The 22150-nt window shown below is 38.3% G+C and overlaps 1 protein-coding gene across 1 annotated transcript in view; it reads right to left on the bottom strand.

The window, feature by feature from the left end:
* LOC136879295 (uncharacterized) overlaps positions 1–22150 on the bottom strand; it is a 192953-nt gene that overhangs the window by 134661 nt on the left and 36142 nt on the right. Inside the window, exons 2-4 of the mRNA XM_068229050.1 lie at positions 14757–15051; positions 9844–10023; positions 3389–3515 (exon numbers count right to left, since the gene is read on the bottom strand). Of these exons, the coding sequence (XP_068085151.1) occupies positions 3389–3515; positions 9844–10023; positions 14757–15051 (602 nt within the window). The remainder of the gene's footprint in view (positions 1–3388; positions 3516–9843; positions 10024–14756; positions 15052–22150) is intronic.

Genomic DNA, 22150 nt, shown 5'->3' with positions numbered 1-22150 from the left:
GTGATCACACACTCGCCGCCTACGTGCCGACTCATTACTAGGAGCTCCCAGACTACACTATCCTGCCCCCGTCGCGACTTGCCGATCGCCGCAGGACTTTAATATTGAGTAGATGATGTTGTTTTCCAAATGATGCCTGTGCGTGAAATCTTTTTACGTGGGAATGCTGGTGCACATCAACAGTCACACGGCCCTTAACAGTTTCAGGATGCTGGCCCAGTGGCATAGAGTCTACGACGACTGGAGATCCAAAAACTGCTGAGGTTGTTAGACCTCATGGACATAATCAGGTGTAGTTGGAGTTGTACCTTATTCGACATTTGGAGATTAAGATGGTATCCTCCAGGAGCGTCTTTCTAGTTGCCGACTGTCTCTGATTGCGCTCCTATGGCTACAAGCAGTACAGCATCCCATATATGCCATATAATCACCACACTTTAGTGGATGATAGAGTGGTGATTGTTGCTAGATGGACTGCAACGACGCATCTTACTCCCATTATTGTATTATCGCAGACCACCAAGATGGCTCCCAGCAGTAGGCAAAGATCTGTTGCCTTAGAAACGCCTCAATGGAAGAGTGGAGTTATATATCTAGTTGGTAGTATCTATGGAGACCAAGAAAATTTAGCGAGTGGGTGGTTGTTAGGGCGAAACTCCTTGGCACTACAGCCCTTGAAGGACCTTGGCTTACCAAGCGACTACTGCTCAGCCCTAATGCCTGCAGATTATGAGGTGACGTGTGGTCAGCATGGCGATTCCTCTTGGCCGTGGGTTCAGATCCCACTGGTGTCTGGTTGACCATTTTTGTTCTGTAGGTACTTAACATCTCTTCAACACATACTAAATGTACGTAACACGACCTAATAGGTTGAAAGTCAGTTTCGATTACAATGCGGTCGTGAAAATTCAATATTCTTTTTTCAAAATACTTTGCCATAACCTTCTGAAGACCCTTTTTGTCATGTACTATGGATTCATCTTCTCTCTCTAATAAGTTTTTAAATTTATTCTTTTCGATTTTATTACTCTGTATAATAGTTTCTGATTTCCTCGACTATCTTGCTCAATTTTGTTGGTGAACTCTCCCCAACATTTCTCCTTTTCTTCCTTGATACTCTTCTTTACTTGTAGTTTCAATCTTTTGTATTCCACATGTAACCTTTCTATCTTATTTTCATCACTCTAAAAAAATATTTTGCTTTTCCTTATCCATTTCTTTCTTCACCTTGTTCCTTTCTTTTATTTCTTTTTTTATTTTGTCTGTCCACCACCATGTCCCCTTTCCCTTAAACTTTGCTTTTGTTTTTCTGCATACCTCAATTGCTGCTTCCACAAATGTCTGTCTTAAATTGTCCCACTCGTCTTCTCCACTTCGTATTTCCGTGTTAGGCAACTTCCTTTTTATACAATCTTGGAATGCCATTCTTTTATCCTCCTCCTCCTCCAATCACCAAAACCTGATCTTTGGTTTCTTCTTCAATACAGTTTTAGGGATTTTTACTTGTTTTAATTCCACAGTTAATAATCTATGATCACCCTCCATACTTTCACTGGGGATTATCTTCATATTCATGACGTATCTTCCCCATTCTTGGTCTGTTATTATAAAATCGATGAATGTTCCATACTGTCCATCCCAACTATATCGGCTGATCTTATGGCTATTCCTCTTCATAAACCATGTGTTCTTTATTATCAGGTTATTTCTGATACAAAAGTCCAACAGTTTCTCTCCATCTTCATTTCTACACTCTTCGGGTTTTTTGGCGGGGAGGGGGGAGAGGGTTGAATAGTGTCCCAGGGCAAAAACTATGCCCTTTTACTAATCTATTTCCTAGGAATACCCCATGAGTCAGAAAATCTCAATTCACTACACTGGCGGCAGAAAAATTTATCTGACTTGGAGGCAAATTTTTCCTCCAAGCAGGAGGAGGAATGCTCTCTTCACTGCTAATTTGGAATAAAATGAATATAGAATTTAATAAAAGTGAAGAGGAAGATGCTTCTGAATTTTGAGTTATTTAGTGAATTGTGGTGCTATAATTTGGAATAGGCCTAAATTGTAATTCTAGTCCAGGTCATACTACTACTACTAAGTGAGCCTTTGCCTTAAGTGTGCACACTGCTCATTCAAAACAGCATATCAGAGTACTGATCAAATAGCTGGAATACTATGATGAACCAGTGTGGTTACGTACCAGCAATATCAGAAAATGTATGAACCAGAGGAATGGCATCCTAAAGAAGAAAGTTTTCTAACTCCCCAGCTATTTCCCACCAATATTCAGTCAGGATGTTATACTCAGTACACAGCAGTAATCCCATCTCTCGGAGATGAGTGACACCATAAGAAGAAGCACCTCACAACAAACAATGGTCAATGTAATGTTATTGATGATCAGTGTTATGCGCTTTTGATATTGTAGGCCTTCACATTTAGTTTTCTTCTGACTCTGAAAGACCATTCAGTACGGTAAAACTGAATAATACATAAATGATTGGATATTGTATTCTCTCTAACTTTTGTTATGGAGTACTTGTCGTTAGGATCAATAACATAGGTATTTAAAAATTAAAGTTTAGGCGCCTTCCGTAAACTACAATCCAGAATGAATAAATTTGTTTATTGCTTAGATTGTAGTTTCTTATTCCCCAACTCTATATACCGATTTTTCATTAAATTCTGTTAACCCATTTTCTAGTGGCTCGGCGTTGATATGAACTTAGCAACAAAAACATAAATTCATGAATATCTGTGTTATCATAGCCAGTACGATAAAAATATATAAGACATAAATGATCAGAAATTTAATTGTATATATCTTTAGTTATGTAGCATTTATCAATAGGACCACTAATAATATAAATATTTGAGAGTTAACTTTTAGGCATTCACTTATAGCCTAGATTGTAGTGGCACATCCTCCAATTTTACATACCGATTTTCATTCAATTCTCTTCAGCCATTTTTTCATGATGCATGTACAGACAGACATAACGGAAAAGTAAAAAGTGCATTTTCTTGTTACTGTGGACATGACTGATACAGAAATACCATTCTTTTCAAATTCTGAGCAATGTACAGAAAAAACACTTATTTTATATATATAGATAAATAGTTAGAAAAATAGTATTTAAGGAACATGATTGTCTGAGCTCAAGAATTTAAGTGTAATTTATATTAGGGTTGTGGTAGGGTTGTCCAATATCTTCCACATCCTGTTGTCCATCTATTCTTATTAGCTTTATTCTTCCTTGTTTTGTGTATTTTTCAATCTTTCATTTCCTTGTGTGTTTTTATATTTTACCCAGCACAGAATTCTCTGGTGCCATTAAACTACTGCAGTTAGCCTAAACTAGAAAACAATTGTGTGAAATTATTTTACCGAAACAGATCTTCTAAGCAATCAGGTGTCCAACCCAGTCTTAGCATGTACTTTCCAAAAATTTGTTGATTCATGTAAAAGCACGGAAAAGAATTCATTAAGAATTCTCGAAATATCTTATATTGCTCTGAAAAACATACAAAACAAAAATGTTAATGTTCATCCGGAAGAAATATGCATGTACTCTATCTAATCACTTTATTGTCTATACTAAATATTTCCAATAAATAAAAGAAATAATACATCAACGTAAAAAAAAAATGTCAACAATGAAGCATAACCAAGTATTAATAATGAATCTAACAAACATTTATAAAATGCAGCTAACAAGAGATTACAGCTTATGAAAGTTGGTTTCCATACTGACATTAACAAATTCAAAAATTAATTCTTTAAAAGAATTTATTATGAAGGTTCTACCTATTCAATACTTAATATGACCAAGCTCGATAGCTGCAGTCGCTTAAGTGCGGCAAGTATCCAGTATTTGGGAGATAGTAGGTTCGAACCCCACTGTCGGCAGCCCTGAAAATGGTTTTCCATGGTTTCCCATTTTCACACCAGGCAAATGCTGGGGCTGTACCTTAATTAAGGCCACGGCCACTTCCTTCCTACTCCTAGCCCTTTCCTGTCCCATCGTCGCCGTAAGACCTATCTGTGTCGGTGCAACGTAAAACAACTAGCAAAAAAACAAAAACTTAATATGTACTATTCGATAATTAAATAGTCATCCCTAAGCCATAACATGTTTCAGCCTTCTTGTGGCCATCTTCAGCTAAATTCAAATCAATGTTTAGTCCCACGACAGTAACACATTAAAAACATTAAAACGGGCCGATGACCTTCGATGTTAGGCCCCTTAAAACAACAAGCATCATCATCATCATCAAAACATTAAAACACCTTTTGTACAATTTAAAATAAATAAACACTTTATTCTATAAAATTGTGTACTTGTTAGTTTATTTAAAAGTATGATGAACATATACTAGGTTGACTGACAGTTGAAAAGTATTCGAAGGGGCAATCTCTGCAATCTTTCCTTTTAAGAATTAATTTCTGAATTTAACAGATGTAACAAAATTTGATCTCAAACTTCTAGGAATGATAGAAGAGACCAAACCAATATGTTTCATTAAATAACCATAGGTCAGTAATTGAGCATTAAGGTACTTTTTGAAGTTACTTGATGTGCAATTATTACATTTCAATAGGGATTATCATGCAAAACTTGTGTGCTAGGCAGCGTGATAGTAACAGACGGTATTCGCTTTCCACTTCTTGACTGTTTTACATGAGACTTACATGGAGTAGAAAAATAATAATTCAATACTTTATTTCCACTTATAGTGGTTACATAAACATAATAACACTTATTTGGGACATGTTTCACCCTCAATTTAGGGCATCTTCAGCCTAAAATAATCTTTAAAAGTACATATAATATTACATATGGACGCTGAAAGATTAGTTTGTTACTAAAATTTTGATACATATAATGTGAATATTGATACATTAAAAAAACATGTTAATGGAACACTGTCAATGATTATACTAAAACTATATTGTCAGAGACTAAAACTTCTTCCATTAAAAATACATAGTTCCAATTAAAATGGTTGAAATAAAATTGTTAGTGGATTACCAATGCAAATGACGTGATGCCAATGAAATGAGGGCGTGAACATAAGCACAAAAACATATGTCATATACACAACATATTCAAGGCCACTGCTAAAGTCAAGTTACATTACAAGACTCAGAGCCAACAGAAGGGCGGCTACCAACACAACGGTAGATAACAAGTGGCAACTTTCAACAAACACAGAAAATTATTCCAGAATCTACTGACATTTCTCAACAAGGTCTCTGACAATATTTCCTACCGGTACAAAGGTCCACTTCTTCTACAATTATTCAACTGATGCTTCAGTTTCGCCTTTGCGTATATCTACCTTTGAATATTTTAGTACCTTCACACTTACGACTTTAGCAGTGGCCTTGAATATGTTGTGTATATGACATACATTTTTGTGCTTATGTTCACACCCTCATTTCGTTGTTGATGTTATAAATACCAGCTTAAGAAGACTATAAATAGCACCAACCTAAATGCTAACACCTGGGCAACAACTGCACAAAACCTTGTTTTTGGTGCAAAGCTACTGCAAAAGGAGTCACTATTTGAGCAAGCACATTGCAGACAAGAAATTGAAACTCATGAAAAGCAGAAACTACATCAGATCTAACTGTGTCCTCCACCCACCTTTAAGTGTGATCTGTGTGGTCGCATGTTTCATGCGAAGATTGGCTTGATCAGTCATTAGTGACATCTCCACAGAGCCAACAGACTTTAAGAAGAATTGCATGAGAAAAACATATTCTCAGAAACGAGAAGTGGCCGACGATGAGGGACTAATGCTGGTATAGGAGGTTAGCCCTCTTGAGTGATTGAATCAGTTGTAGAAATTGAAACACTTCACCATTATTCTCTGGTACTACTGCGGAGAATGGCAAAAGTATACATAGAGCAGCAGAGAGAACAGAGTAAACATGCTCTGCCATGGCTGGACTACACTAGCGTAGTGCTCATTCAGACAAGACACTGGTTGTAGTTCAAACACCAGGCAATGCATGTGGAATTAAAAAAATAAAAACTCACATTTGTGTGGTTTGGAATCCTTATAAATCTGGATGTCTTGTAGCTATGATGACGATATCAACAGTCTAGTTAACTGCAATTTCATTGCATTTAATTTTCAAAATATGTTCTTAATATATTTTGCCTACTAGTTTTCTTTATACATTGGACACCCTTTTAACTGACCTGATGGGACCAGACCCTTGGTCGGATAACAAAATGGTTGGTTAAACCAACAAAACTAAAATCAAGGGCCTATCGAGTCTTCTTCTTTTTCTTCATCCATTCCCTTTTCCAGATTCTCTCTGGGTAGGGTAGTGTACCAAAGCCCTCCACCTTATTCAGTCCACCACTCCTCTTTAGTACTTTATTGCTGTCTACTCCTCTATTTGCAATACAGTCCACAACAGAACTCCTCCATCTCATTCTAGGCCGTTCCCTAGGCCTCTTTGCAGTGTCTATGTCCATGAATGTTCTCTTTGGTATTCTCTCTCCTGGCATTCTCATCATGTGTCCAAACCATTTTAGCTTGGCTGTATCACTCTCTTTTTGAAGTTTACACACTCCCAAGCTTCTCCTTATTTCCTCATTTCGTATTCTATATCGTCTTGTCTTTCCCTGTATGCTCCTCAAGAACCTCATTTCAGCTGCTTGTATCTTACTTTGGTTCCGCTTACTCAACATCAAGGCTGCTGAAGCATAGGTCAGTATAGGTTTATAATAAGATTAGTACAAAACTTTCTTGCACTTCATTGGCACATCTTTGTTCCATACAATGTCTTTCACACACTGGTAGAAACTTGCAGACTGCTGTATTCTTAAATCAATTTCCCCATCCAAATTTCCATCTTGTGACATCATGCTGCCAAATATTTAAAAATTTTCACTACTTCAAGAGGTTCATTTCCTATTTTTATCACTCTCCTGGAGTTTCTGTTTCCTCTCGTCATGGTCAAAGTCTTGCTTTTTGCAGTACTAATCTTCATTCCAAAATTTCTTATCTCCTCATTCCACAAATCAACTTGTGTCTGTACTTCCTCTTCATTATCTCCCCAAACTACAATGTCATCAGCAAAGAGCATAGACTTTACTTGCTTGCCCATCTTTTCTCCTTAATAATATGTAGAATTCTATCCATGATGATAATGAAGAGTAAAGGAGACAATACACTTCCCTGTCTTAAGCCTGTCTCAACTCTGAAACATTCAGTTTGACCCACTTTGGTTCTAAAACAGCTTTTGCAATTTTGGTACAATGCTATCACCATCTGCATTGTTTCATTCCCAATCTGTGCCTCTGTCAATATTTTCCATACCAAATTCCTTGGGACACTGTCATATGCCTTTTCAATATCAAGAAACATTACTACCATGTCTTTTCCATATTCCCAATACCTTTCCATCATTTGACACTGTTGATATATCTCCATTTCTACTCAATACACTGGTTTAGGTAAGCAAATTATACTATAGAAACACTAGGCTTCATTTCTCACATCCTTTTATTATGAGCTGTTATCCACAACTGCCAATCACACCAAGCAGTTCAAAGAATAAAGCAAAACCAAGATAAACCACTCGACTCAATTATCTGAGTTACCAACACATAACCTTAATGTTGTTTTCCTTATAACTAATGGATGATATATATACATGACATCTTATTTTTATTTTTATGTGAAAATTATAATAATCCAACACTCCCCCCTTTTCACAAAAAAAAAAAAAAAAACTACACTTCAATCAATTATTCCGCTTATTCCAATCCTATAAGCTTATAGAAACTCTTAAGCTTGTTGCTCGATAAATTCATTGTGAACAAGTCTACAGCATTTCTCTCTGATGCTACATGTACACACTCAATGAACCCCTTTTCTACTAGCTCTCTACATACATGGTACATGATGTCAATATGTTTTGACCTTTCACTCACATTATCGTTTTTACTCAATTTAATTGCTGCTGCACTGTCAGCAAAAGCTTTACTAGGTATATCCATAAACCTTTCCAGCCCTAGCTCTGATAGCAAATCTTTCATACAAGTTACTTCTCAAGATACCTCTGCCATTGCCATGTATTCAGCATCCATAGTAGATCTAGAAATACAACTCTGTTTCTTACTATACCAAGATACTGCTCCCCCTGCCACTTTGGTTACATACCCACTCACTGATCTTCTTGACTCAGTATCTCCTCCCCAGTCTGCATCACAGACACTTGTACTGACTCCTCACAATTTTTGAAACACAACTTTAAATCTCTAATAACACATAGATATCTCATGATATGCTTCACCTCTTTCCAATCTTTAATCTTAGGTTTTTGACAATTTTGATTAACTTTGCTTATCGTAAATGCAATGTCAGGTCTAGTATTATTTGACAAATATAGGAAACTTCCTACTGCACTGCAGTAAATGGTACAATCAAATTCCTGCTCATCATTTTCAGCTGCTGAATACCCGCATGGTAATGTAGTCTTACTAGGTTTACAGTCACTCATGGAAAAATCAGCAAGTAATTTGTCAGTGTACAAGCTTTGACTCAACATAACCCTTTTCTTTGTCTGTTCTATTTTTATTGACAGTAAGTTTGTTGCTTTCCCTAAATCTTTAATCTCTCACTCATCTGCCAAGCTTATTTTAACCAACTTAACAATCTCTTTGTAACCTATTACAATTATGTCAACATACAAGCCAATGATACAACTCTCCTTTACATACACACATCGTTCTTTGACACATCTCTTAAAATCTAGTCTTCTAATTATAGCATCAACACAAGCATTCCAGTCTTTACTCAAATTAGGTAGTCCATAGATACTTTTCTTTAATTTCCATACATAAATTTGGGCATATTTTGCTACAAACAATTCTGGTTGTTCCATGTATATAGTACAACTGATTTCACTACTTAAGTAAGTAATAGTAACATCCAGGTTGGTTGCCCAAGGTTTTAATAGACAGATGAACCTTAGTTATGATGAAACATTTAGTGCTGTTATAAAGAGGAAAATAATGAGACTGTTAATAGGTACTGCAGTATCTAAAGGTTGGACTGTAGGACATACTTTTCACCTTAAAGGGAAATATCTGCTCCTCAAATACCACACTTCTCCTCACTATCACTTTTTTCCTTTCAAGACTCCATAATCTATATCCATCTTTAGTACCTGCCTCGTACCCTATCATAACGCATGGCTCTGCTCTGGGGTCTAGCTTCCTGCTGTCTGCTCTCACAGGCCACGCCTGACATCTAAATACTTTCAATCTACCTATTTCTTCCTCATTCAACTTCCTATTGAACCACAGTTCATACGGCATCTGAAAATTTATTGCTGAGGATGGGCACCTATTTCTTAAATACACTGCAGTCATTACCGCTTCTCCCAAAAATTTGTTTGGTAACCCTGACTGAATCAATAGACATCTAACAGTATTAAACATCATTCTATTCTGCCTCTCTGCTAATCCATTTTGTTGTGGAGTGTACAGTACAGACCTATGAATAATACCACATTTTTGCAATTGTGCTTGAAACCCACTACATGTATAATTTCCAAGCTTATCACTTTTCCACTCGCATTCACTGATTTACTCTCCTGTGATGATTCATCACTCTTTGTTGTTGGACATACTTTAGAATAATGTCGTGACTTATCACAATTGAAGCACTTTTGGGTACTGCAGCAATATTTAGATACATGTCCCTGTTTACCGCAATTGTATCAACTGTACAGTTTTCCTCATCCCATGTCTTCTTTCTTGATATATCATTTCTGTTGAACAGCCATGGCTTGAGCTTCATCCTCCTCACGTTTTCCAGTGTCGTAAGCCTTTCCTCCATTTTTCTGAAGGTTCCTTCTGCTTTTCTCAGTGAGTAATCTCGCCTTCACCTTCGTGATGGTCAGTTTTGCAGAATCAGCTTCCAAGGAAGGTATACAACCTGCATATTCCTCTGTAAGGTTTCCGATGATCATTCCTGCAACTTGTTGATCTGTGAAATCGTATCCAGCTTTACTCATTCTCCTCCACAGTTGATTTATTTTTGCGAAGTATTCTTGTACACTCAATACCTTGGGCTTCACAAAAAGAGTTAACTATTTCAGGGTAATAGCACCATTCACTAGCCATCCGTCATTACACAACTTGCCCAGTTTTTTTCATGCCTTTTTCACTGATTCAATATCTGCATTGTCATTTTCAAAATTTTCTCCTACATATTTGAAAATAAGCGCTAACGCGATCATATTGTTTCATATTCATCGTCTTGTTTCTGTCTGAGGCAGTTGAAAACCTGGCGTATCCTCTTACCCTATTACTGATTCATACGCATCTTTCAACAACAGCTCTTGTTTCACCTTCAATGCCCATGAAAAATAGATCTCCACTGTAAACTTAGCCACATTCCTATTCAGTGTTTCTTCACTGGTCCACGAGGTTGCCATTTTTCCCATCAATAATGTCATAACTTGCTTCGTCCGTTAATTCTCCTTATTCCATTTCAACTTATATTGTCCAGAATGTACTGCGGCATTCTGAATCTTTGGCACTCTGGAGCTCTGGCTCCATAACCTCTTGATATATCTTCATTTCTACTCAACACACTGGTTTAGGTAAGAAAATTATACGGTACCATAGAAACACCAGCTTCATCACTCACATCCTTTTATTTTGAGCTGTTATCCACAACTGCCAATTACACACACCAAGCAGTTCAAAGAATAAAGCAAAACCAAGATAAACCATCCGACTCAGTTATCTGAGTTACCAACACATAACCTTATGTTGTTTTCCTTATAACTAATGCAATATATATATGTAATGACATTTTATTTTTATGTGAAAATTATAATATTCCAACAGACACAATGTAAATATTGGGTCAAATGTGGACCTGCCTCTTTTGAATCCATACTGGTGTTCTGATAATTTTCTCTCTACTCTGTCTCTTATTTGTTTATCGAAGATTCTTTCAATGATCTTAGCTGTATGAAGTATCATTGTCACTCTTCTGTAATTTTCACTTTGCTTCCTGTCTCCTTTCTTGAAAATTGGTATATTGACTCCTTTCGTTCACTCTTTTGGAACATTCTTTTCTCTCCATATCACTCTGAAGAGTCTATACAACTACCATAGACCAATTGCTCATGCTGCTATTATCATTTCTATGGTGACCACATCATTTCCTGCTGCCTTGCCTCGTTTCATTCTTTTAGTGGCCCATTCAATCTCTGCCATGGACACCTCTTTTTCCTTATCTTCCATCAGCACTAAATCTGGTTCTTTGATTTCTCCTTGAACCGAGGTATTGTGCACGTTGTAAAGCTGTTCAAAGTATTTTTTTCCCTACCTCTGCAATATATCCTGCTTCTGTGTCATCACTTCCTCCTGTTCATTTTTAATGAAGTTAGCACCTTCACCTGAGTTTTTCTTCTTTTTTACCCACTGGAATAAGATTTTTTGCTTCCGGTTGTATCTTCTTTCAGAGATTCAGTGAATTTTTGCCAGCATTTCTTTTTCTCTTCTTGAACCACCCTGGAGCACTCCTTCTTGCAGTGCCTGTATTCTGTTTTGCATTCTGTTGTTCTGTTTCTCAGCCATCTTTTCCAAGCTGTTTTGTTCCATTTAACTATTTCTTTTACCCTGTCATTCCACCAGAGTGTTTCTTCCTTCCTAATACTCTTCCACAGGTCTTTTCTACAGACTCCGCCATGACTGTTTTAAAGTATGCCCATTCTTCTTCGACTCTTCCAATGTCTTCCTTAGGTATACTTGTTTTAATGCATGTCTGGAACTCTTAATTTATTTCCTTCTCCTGCAATTTCCACACCCTTAGCTTTCTCTGCCTAATCTCAGTCATCTTTTGTATCTTTCCCATCTTTAACTTAGCTATCACAACTTTGTGATCTCCTTCAAGAGATTCACTTGGGATGCTGTTACATCTACCAACAATTTCCTGTTACCTTTCTCAACCAAAACGTAATGAATCAGAGTTTTGATTTTGTTATCCCAGCTATATCTTGTTATCTTCTGACTATTTTTCTTTTGAAATTATGTGTTCCCAATGATTAGCTCATTTCTTCTACAAAAGTCTACCAAATTACCTCCTGCCTTGTTTCTCTTCCCATATCCAAATGGTCCTATAATCTCTTCATCTCCTTTTCTTTCCTGACCTACTAGGGCATTCATGTCTCCTATGAACACAACTTGTTTGTTCTGTACGTATATGGCCTTCCAGATATTCAAGGTAAGCCTCTAGATCCATATCTGTAGTTCCTGTTTGTGGAGCAAACCCTCTAATTATATCTGTAACACCTGTTTTGAGTCTCATTCTGACCTTAATCAACCTGTCATTTATGTTTTCCACCAATTCTAGGTATTCCTTTAGGTCTTTTCTAATTATGAGATCTACACCGTTTTTGGCTTCTCTTCCTCTACTATAGTATAAGGTGTATCCTTTCCTTAGTTTCCTCTCACATTTACCTTTCCATTTGGTCCCACTGATTCCCAGCAATGCTATATCTTTGTCAACCATAAAATCTACAATTTCTTCCACTTTCCCTGTTAGTGTCACTACATTAATAGTCACTATCTTGATGTATTTGGTTGCTGGTCACCCATTTCTCACATTTCTGCCAACATCACAAGAACTGCACGTTGCTTGTGGGGAACGCTCTAGCATTTTGCACGTCGCTTGTGGGGAATGCCCTAGCATTTTCTGAGGCTTCAGTACACTTGTCATCATATGGGCTTTTTACGATGGGTTCACCACTCCCGAAGGCATTTTAGAGCTTCTGCCAGCCAAAACTCATAGGCTGCTCCTAAAATGGAGAACAGACGCCTTTTGTAGCTGCTCCTCAAGGAGTACAGACACTACAGTTGATATGGGGTTTCAGTGGCATTTTCTCCACTGAGGGCCCATTTCCCTTCTATAAGGACTTCTACACCCTTAGCCATTGGTCCTTATAGTGGGCGAGGCTAATTACCGTTGCCCAACATTCGGCGTGGAGACACTGGCTATATGGTTTACTCCATTACAATAGCATATTTAACTGGCCAGACTGGCAAGCGCCTATCGAGTAATTTAGAGAAATATACAGTATTTCACCATGTTTTAAGAAGTATTTTGAAACACTTTAGTCTTATAAATGTTGTTTAATTACAGTCATTTTACAGTATTATACTGTATTTAATAATGAAAAATAATGTAAGTGTGCAGTAAGTTCATACTAATGTGATTGTTGGCCATGACACCAAATTTTAGATCCAATTCATGATCCAACAGCTGTATTAAATAAATTCTATTAAAACCACTGTATAATGGAAATAGAATGAAAACTTAAAACAGTGTCCGCTATTATAAGCGATAAGCAATATGAGACAAATTCCATCTTGTCTGTGAGCTGGGAAGTGTGGGAGGCAGTAGAGGCGCTCACGACCATGAGAACTGGAAGTGACATTATTCACTGGGTTGGCTGGTTAATCTGATGGCCGATTAAGAATGCGTCCACTGTAGTATAGTGGACTCTGGTTAAATCTTTACTGGATAATTAAAACAAAAGTTTATTTCCCTTGAAATACCTATTTTAATCAATGCAAAAAATAAATAATACTCATATTTAATTTGAATTTTCTAAGCTTAAATTTGGATCATTAAAATCTGGATTTTCTCACAAGCTAATTTTGTAATGGTTCCATGAATGGAAGCCTTGAAATTTCAATGAATTCAGCGCCTTTAACGAGTACTATTGTAGCTGCCTAGTTATGGTCAGGTAATCGCTATTGTTAACAGACTTAACCTTTACATCTGTGACTGTCAATGAGTGCAGGACCGACATGGCCTTGACCGATTCACAACTAAGTATTTATTTATTTTCCACCTGGTCGATACAATGATTGCTTAAGGCAATTTAATGGTTAAAAGTGGTACATGTTCCGTATATTATCTTCAGCCACATAACACTGTTTAGATGAAAAATACATTACATGAATACATATATTAATACATTAATTAAAATTAATTTTAAGGACACTTCCTCTAAAGCATTATTTTGTCAATTTATGTATTTTTCATCTAAACAGTGTTATTTGGTTGAAGATGTTGATAATATACAAAACATGTACCACTTTTAACCATTAAATTGCCATAAGCAATCATTGTATCGACTAGGTGGAAAATAAATAAATAGTTGTGAAACTATTGAAGCACGATACGGAACATGAAGCTGCTTTTATGTAATGGCCTTGACCATCACTTTACTATGAGTATTTACATTTGGCCACCTGAAATCTTCCCCTTTCCCTATCCCAAATTTTACTAGTGTTTATACAGTATATCTTCATATGAAAACTTTCATCTACAGTACAGGATAACATGGCAGCTGTTAAGGTACAGTCAAATACATGATACAGTAATAATTATTAATTAAAATGCATTTATTAATACAACTTCCTCTATGAGGAGGCTGCCACAAGGACAAAGTATATCAATTACAAATTATTACGTCTTCCAAGTCATTGATTCTGCTAGAATGTGTCAGATGGAAAAGACAGCAAAGAACATGAGGCTCAGAAAAAAAATTGGAAATATAACATAATATTTTCATTAAAATAGCCAATTCTTGGTTAATTCGAATTGTGGATACTTAAATTTTTTTCTGATTACCCCCAAAGTTCAAATTAAAGAGTGCACTGTATATAAATAATCCAAATTACACTTTGAAATACCTTTTTCAGTTAATTCAGCACCTTTAATGAGTTGTTCAAATGCTGAAAGATTTGTACCAGATGGAGCTTCTGTGCGAACAATAACGTCACCTTCCAGTAATTCAGATAAAGAACTAAAGGAATCTGGCCCAAGTTTTTGAGGCGCTTTTGCCCCCTCCGGCTGATTTGATTTCTTATCTGATGGTTTTCCTTGGACGGCAGCAAAAAGCTCCAAAATTTCTGGACTGCACAGATTGTTATAGTATGGTGGTTTGCTTATAGTACTATCCGTTACCCAAAAAATTTTTGCTTTTCCCTGAAAAATACAATGAAAGAAGTGTATTAAGGCACGTAAATTTGATATTATTTTGTTACTAATGGCTTTTGACATAACCTACATTGGTAAATCTCAAATCATGTATAGAAAGGAAATGAATAGGTACATGCAAGCCCACTTGTGGTATGCTATAATTATTGAGGAATCATTCCTATTTCAGGTAGCAAACATATTTGAAAGGGTACTACAAAAGAGAATGAGAAGAAAGATGGAGAATAACAAGAAGAGCTTTATGGGTTTCAAAATGGAAGATCAACGTTAAACCCCATCTTCAGTATTAGGCAATTAATGGAAAAATATTGGGAATACGGAAGGGATATGGTGATGACATTCCTTGATCTGGAAAAGGCATACAATAGCGTACCCAGAACAAAGGTATGGAAAATAATGCAATGGAAAGGATTCGGAAAGCAATTGATGGAGTATGTACAGGCAATGTACGCAAATTGTTGCAACAGTGTTCAGACACATGTGAAGAGGACAGAGTAGTTTTGAATTGAAACTGGATTATGGCAAGGGAGTGTGCTGTCACCACTGTTATTCATAATTGTTATGGATGAAATTGTGAAGGAGACAAAGGTAAAATATGGGGACAGGGAGCTGAAGATAATGTTGTTTGTAGATTTGTGGTGTGGGGAGCAAATAGAGAAGAAACACAAGGGAAACTTGACATGTTGAGTGAGATTAGTGTACATTACACAATGAAAATCAGTGTGGAAAAGAGCAATACTGTGGTACTGACTAGAGGAGAAAGGGAAGGGAATTATAAACATAAGGGGACACAACTTTGAAATTATGCAGATCTTCAAGTACTTACGAAGCAAACTGATGCAGGATGCAGGACTGGACATGGAACAGAAAAATGAATTCAACAGGGAAATGCATTCTAACAGAGTGTGAGAAACATGGCAAGGATGAAGGAGCCGATGTATAAGATGTACTAGGTACTGCCCAATACTGACATATGCAGTGGAGACCTGGACACTGACAAAAAGACAGGAAAATAAAATCCAGGTCAGCAAAATGAATTTTTAAGATAGGAAAGATGAGGAAGGACAAGTTAAAAAATGAAGCCAGTAAATAAATTGGAGTGGAAGAAATTTACAACAGAATGGAGAGGGGTAATCTCAGATGATTTGGACATGTTAAGAGGATGAAAGAGAGAAGGATGCTGAAGCAGACAACAGAGATCCTCATAGAAGGCAGGAGGGAAAAATAGCATAATTAGAATAGATCTTTATTGGAACAAGGAGGTGATGTATAAGATATACTACTGCCCAATACTGACATGCAGTAGAGACCTGGACACTGACGAAAAGACAGGAGAATAAAATCCAGGTCAACAAAATGAATTTTTTAAGATAGGAAAGATGAGGAAGGACAAGTTAAAAAATGAATTTGCATATTTTGACGATCTATAGTCCCACGCAGAATTTTGGCGCATGAATCAAATGACGAGCTCAGCTCACAATGACGCAGTGCCCCTCTTATCTTCCTATATTAGATTCACTGTAAGGAACTAGAGGCATGTACTGTTGTAAACAATGCTGTCTGTAGTTCTGTGCGACACTGGGATTGTTGAACAACAGTTTATTTTCATTGGTATTCAGTATTTATTATTGAATAGAACCAGCATCGCAGTAATGGTGATGAGACTTTGAAAGCGCCTGTGGGCAGTGTTTTAGATGACGATTTTGGCAAAAATGATGGTTTGGAAAATAAATCCAAGTTCGAAGGTAGTGATAGCAAGAGTGAAAGTTACTGATGTGCACAGAACATTGAAGAAAGTGAGAGTGAAAATGCCACGCTAGATCTTTCCAAATGTGCGTAGCCGGTGACACAAAAGAACCTTAGCAATTGGGAATTTGAGAAAAAAGGCAATAATCCTGATATACTTCTTGGATACAACAGTGTTTCAGAAATACCTTTGAAAAATTTTGAGTCTGTCCACCGTCCAAAGTTGTAATGTTTTAGAGTACACAAATTTGCTCTTTTTAAAATTTTTTTAAATTAAATTTTTGTACCACAGCCAACAGTCATTCAAAGAATGAAATATGGGTGAGTCATAACCTTCAGTGGCATGGATGAAAAATTTGAGTGAATTATCTTCATTAATTAGTACTTTATGCATGTTATGGTGTGACAGGTAACCTCAAACTATTGGTGGGCAAATTAAATCTGCTTCCACAGTCAACAATGTGGCCATTTTTTGTGACTTGAGTGGGTTAAGAATGTACAATGGTGTATAGATAGAGGAAGATGGAAAGGTGTCATAATCATCCCAAACTGTGCAGGAGCTGGACGAGGGTAATGGATATTGATGATGATGATGATGATGATGATGATGATGATGATGAATATATATATATATAATTCGCTGGGGCCATCAAGGACCACGTTAAGTCTTGTTGCATTTGACACTGAACTTGGCCTTCTTTAGAGCCCAAATTTCCCTCATTCTTTGTGAGTGGGCCTGCTTGCGCTCCTCTGTCCAAGGGGCTCGTCTCGGTTTAGCCCGTTCGTCAATATTTTCTTGCGGAAGAGATCTCTGTTAAGGGCGTCTTCAGCTGAGATATGTAGCATTTGCAGGTCTTCTTTGGTATTTCTAAACCAGGATTGTGGTTTTGGGGTTTGAATCAAAAAAGTGAAAGATTTCTTTAGTTAACTTTCTTCCGTCCATTCTTTTCAGATGACCGTAAAACCGTGCCCGTCTTTTTCTGATTGTGTCGGTAATTTTCTCTATTTTGCTGTAGACTTCCTCGCTGGATCTCTTTTGATGGATTCCATTTCTGTACTTTGATCCCAAGATTCCTCTCACAATTTTGCGTTCTTTTTTCTCCAGTTCTTCAAGGAGTCCTTTGTTGGCATTTAGAGACAGGGTTTCGGCTGCATATAGAACTACTGGCTTCAGAACTGTTTCATAGTGACGTATCTTGGTGTTTTGGGAAAGGCATTTTTTGTTGTAGATTGTGTGGGATGTTTGGTAAGCTATTTCCAGTTTGCGTACTCGCTCCTGAAGCGCTTCTTTGTCCAGTCCATTTTTCGTGATTATCTCACCCAGGTATTTGAATTTGTCTACTCGGGTGATGTCCCCGTATTTCGTATGGAGTTTTGGTGGAGCCTCTTTGATGTTAGTCATTACTTCCGTTTTCTCAAACGATATCTGCAAACCAGTTTGTTCGGCAATTTCCTTTAAAATTTCAACTTGAGCTCTAGCGGTTTCTATGTCGTTTGAGAGAACAGCAATATCATCGGCAAATGCTAAGCAATAATACCAATATAAATGGTCCGTTATTGGACATTATAAATTTTCCAGCTAGCTCATTCTTGGTTGCCAGCGTTTCGCCCTCGTGTGCTAGGGTGGGCTCATCAGTTGGTACCTAGCACACCTACCAATACGCTGGCTAGTGCATACCGTGGAGGCCACTGCGTAGGCTAACTGGAGCCACCGACAGTGCCAATGCACTAAGAGACTTTGTCTCATCACTAAAACTTGATGCCTGCTTGGCCATCAGATGATATAGATGTTGATTCCCATAGGGAATCTGAAATATTTGTCCTGAATGAGCAAATTTATAATGCTAAGCAGTCTGTTGCGATCCCCTTGGATTTGGTTCCTATTCTCAATGCACTGTAGTTGGTTTCCTGTAATCTCACCCGCCAGGTTCTGATGATCTTTTCAAGAACACAGTTGAAGAGTATCGGGGATAGCCCATCACCTTGTTGGACTCCTGTTTTGATGTCAAAGGAATGCGAGAGGCATCCTTGGAACTTGACCTTGGATTTTGTATCGGTCAGGGTGGCTCTAATTAATGCCAGCAGTTTCAAATCAACTCCAAATTCATTTAAGATGTTTAGCAGGACTTCCCGGTCAATGGAGTCGTACGCTTTCTTAAAGTCCACAAAGACAGACACATACTGCTTGGACCTTAGTGTACAATATCTGATGATCGTTTTGAGATTTTGGATCTGTTCGGCTGTTGAGCGACCTTTTCTGAACCCTCCTTGGTATTCACCTATTTGATGTTCGACTTGTGCTTCCAAACACTCCAGGATGGCAAGTGATAGAATTTTGTAAGTCACGGGTAGTAAAGATATTCCTCTGTAGTTGTTGATGTTCTTCATGCTGCCTTTTTTGTGTAGTGGATGGATCAATACTATTTTCCAATCTTCGGGTAGGGTCTCCTTGTTCCAAATTTCTTCTATTTGCTTTTGCAAGATATCAAGTGATTCCTCTGGGGCATATTTCCATAGTTCTGCTACTACTGAGTCTTCCCCCGGCGCTTTGTTATTTTTGAGACGGGCAATGTGGCGCTTGATTTCATCTCTGTCAGGTGGTCTGGAATCTGGGTACCTGAGTAAGGGTTCCTTGGTCTCAATGGGGCTTTGTGGTTTAGAGCAATTAAGTAAATTCTTGAAGTAGTCTGCCAGAATGCTGCAATTTTCTTCATTTGACGTCGCCAGAGTGCCGTCCTTTCGCTCAAAGCATAGAGATGGTGGTTTATAGCCAGTGAGTTTGCGTTTGAAGGCCCTGTAGTACTCTCTGCTTTCATTCTTCCTAAAGTTTTGTTCTATCTTTTCAATGAGAGATTTTTCGTATTTACGTTTCTCAGTTCTGAACACCCTAGCTGCTTGGGCACGTTGGGTTTTGTAGGTTTCCCAATCATTTTCTGATTTCGTAGAGTAGTACTGTTTCCACGCATTGAGTCTTTCTTGGAGGACTGATTCGCAGGTACCATTCCACCAGGCATGCTTTTTGCTTCTCTTGATTTCTGCAACGTCTTTGGCGGCCTCAACAAGGAGATTTTTGGCGTTGTTGAAGTCACAGTCATTTGGTCTAGCCTTCTCCTGGAACTCCTCGACCCTTTGCCGAAGTTTATCATTGTCGAAGCGTGTGATCTGTTTGGTTGTCTTCCTTGTGTTTGCGGGAATTGGTTTGAATTTGATAAGAGACATATAGTGATCTGAGGCCACATTGATGCCTTTCTTTACCTTGACATTCATAATCTCAGGGCTGTTTCTCCTGGAGATTGCAACATGATCAATTTGGAACTCTCCGAGAGTTTGGACGGGAGAACGCCAAGTCATTTGCTTTCTGGGTAGATGGCGAAAGTGGGTCGACATGACCTGCAGGTTGTGATTTTCGCAAATGGACACCAGTCTTTTGCCATTGGGATTGGTTCTTTTGTGAGCAGGGTAATTTCCTATAACTTTCTTGTACTTCTGTTCACGACCTAGTTGGGCATTGAAGTCACCCAAAAGAAGCTTGACATGGTGTTTGGGGATTTCGTTTAATTTTTCATCCAGTAGGTCCCAGAAATGATCAACTTCGTCTGGATCAGACTTGTTCTTATCGTTTGTAGGGGCATGTGCGTTAACTAGGGCGTAGGTTTTGTTCGCGCATTTAATTGTGAGTATAGACAATCTGTCATTCACAGGTTCGAAATTTGCAACCGATTTAAGGATCTTGGTTCTAACAGCAAACGCGGTTCCAAGCATCACAGCTCCATTGAGGATTCCTCTTTGTGCTTTGCTCTTGAAAAATCGGTAGCCTTCGGATTCGAAAATCTCTTCATCCGGGTACCTTGTTTCCTGTAGGGCCATTATGGATATCTGATTTTCGTGAAGAGCTTTGGTGAGGGTTTTCAGCTTGCCAGTTTGTGTAAGTAGATTTATGTTGAAAGTTGCTAGAAAGGTTTTAGATTTTGGCCTGAGTTTTTGACTCTTCAGGGTACACCGAGACGCTCCGACTCGTCTCTTGCATGATGTCGAGTCTCCCCCAGAATCCGAATGAGACTCGTGCACCGTGGCGTTCACGACGAGGGATTTATCCGAAGATTTACGCCCTGGGGTATGTTTCTTGAAATGTTGTGCCATCATGCTTTTTGACTTTACTTTGCTTTGGACGGGTACCCATCCTTTTACAACTAGGGTTGTTAGCCCTAGAGGTTGCCTCAAGATGTTTTCTGGCTTCTGGTCATTTACCAGTCTTCGCCGTAACCCAGGCAAGTGACCAGTTCTTTTTTCACGGTGGTATTTTATTTCCCTACTACCCTCTGACTCTGCTGGCGGCAGAGCCAGCGAGCTTCCCCAATTCCAATGGGACGCGGCCCACACGGGGATTATTATTATTATTATTATTATGATTATTATTATTATTATTATTATTATTATTATTATTATGGAGGAGAAGTGGGAAACCAAGGAAAACCACTTCCAGGATGGCTGACGTGGGAATCGAACCCACCTCTATTCAGTTGTCCTCCTGAGGCTGAGTGGACCCCGTTCCAGCCCCCGTGCCACTTTTAAAATTTCATGGCAGAGCCGGGATTTGAACCCAGGCCTCCGTGGGTGGCAGCTAATCACACTAACCATTACATCACAGAGGCAGACTGATTTAACTCACTGAAACAAAATGATCGTTGCAAAATTTTATTGTACAGGCTATGTTGACAGAAATAATTTTGTATTATTGTTCAGTTTTGTCCACTTCTGTGGTGTAGTGGTTAGCATGATTAGCTGCTACCCCCAGAGGCCCGGGTTCGATTCCCAGCTCTGTCACGAAATTTGAAAAGTGGTGCAAGGGCTGGAACGGGTTTCACTCAGCCTCCGGAAGTCAGCTGAGTAGAGGTGGGTTTGATTCCCACCTCAGTCATCCTTGAAGTGGTTTTCCGTGGTTTCCCACTTCTCCTCAAGGCAAATGCCGGGATGGTACTTAACTTAAGGCCATGGCCACTTCTTTCTCTCTTCCTTGCCCATCCCTTCCAATCTTCCCATCCCCCCCACAAGACCCCTGTTCAGCATAGCAGGTGAGGCCACCTGGGTGAGGTACTGGTCATCCTCCCAAGTTGTATACCGTGACCCAAAGTCTCATGCTTCAGGACACTACCCTTGACATGGTAGAGACGGGGTCCCTTGCTGACTCCAAGGAAAGAGCCAACCCTGGAGGGTAAACAGATTAAGAAAGAAAGAATGTTCAATTTCACCTACCCCCATCATTCTAACTAAAATGCCGCTAATAAGTTCTGAAAAAAATGGATGTATGCGCACCGAATGCCATGGATTGCAGGCTATAGCT

Source organism: Anabrus simplex, chromosome 8, assembly GCF_040414725.1.
Source record: "Anabrus simplex isolate iqAnaSimp1 chromosome 8, ASM4041472v1, whole genome shotgun sequence".
Lineage (NCBI taxonomy): Eukaryota > Metazoa > Arthropoda > Insecta > Orthoptera > Tettigoniidae > Anabrus > Anabrus simplex.
This window is presented reverse-complemented; position numbering and strand designations above follow the sequence as displayed.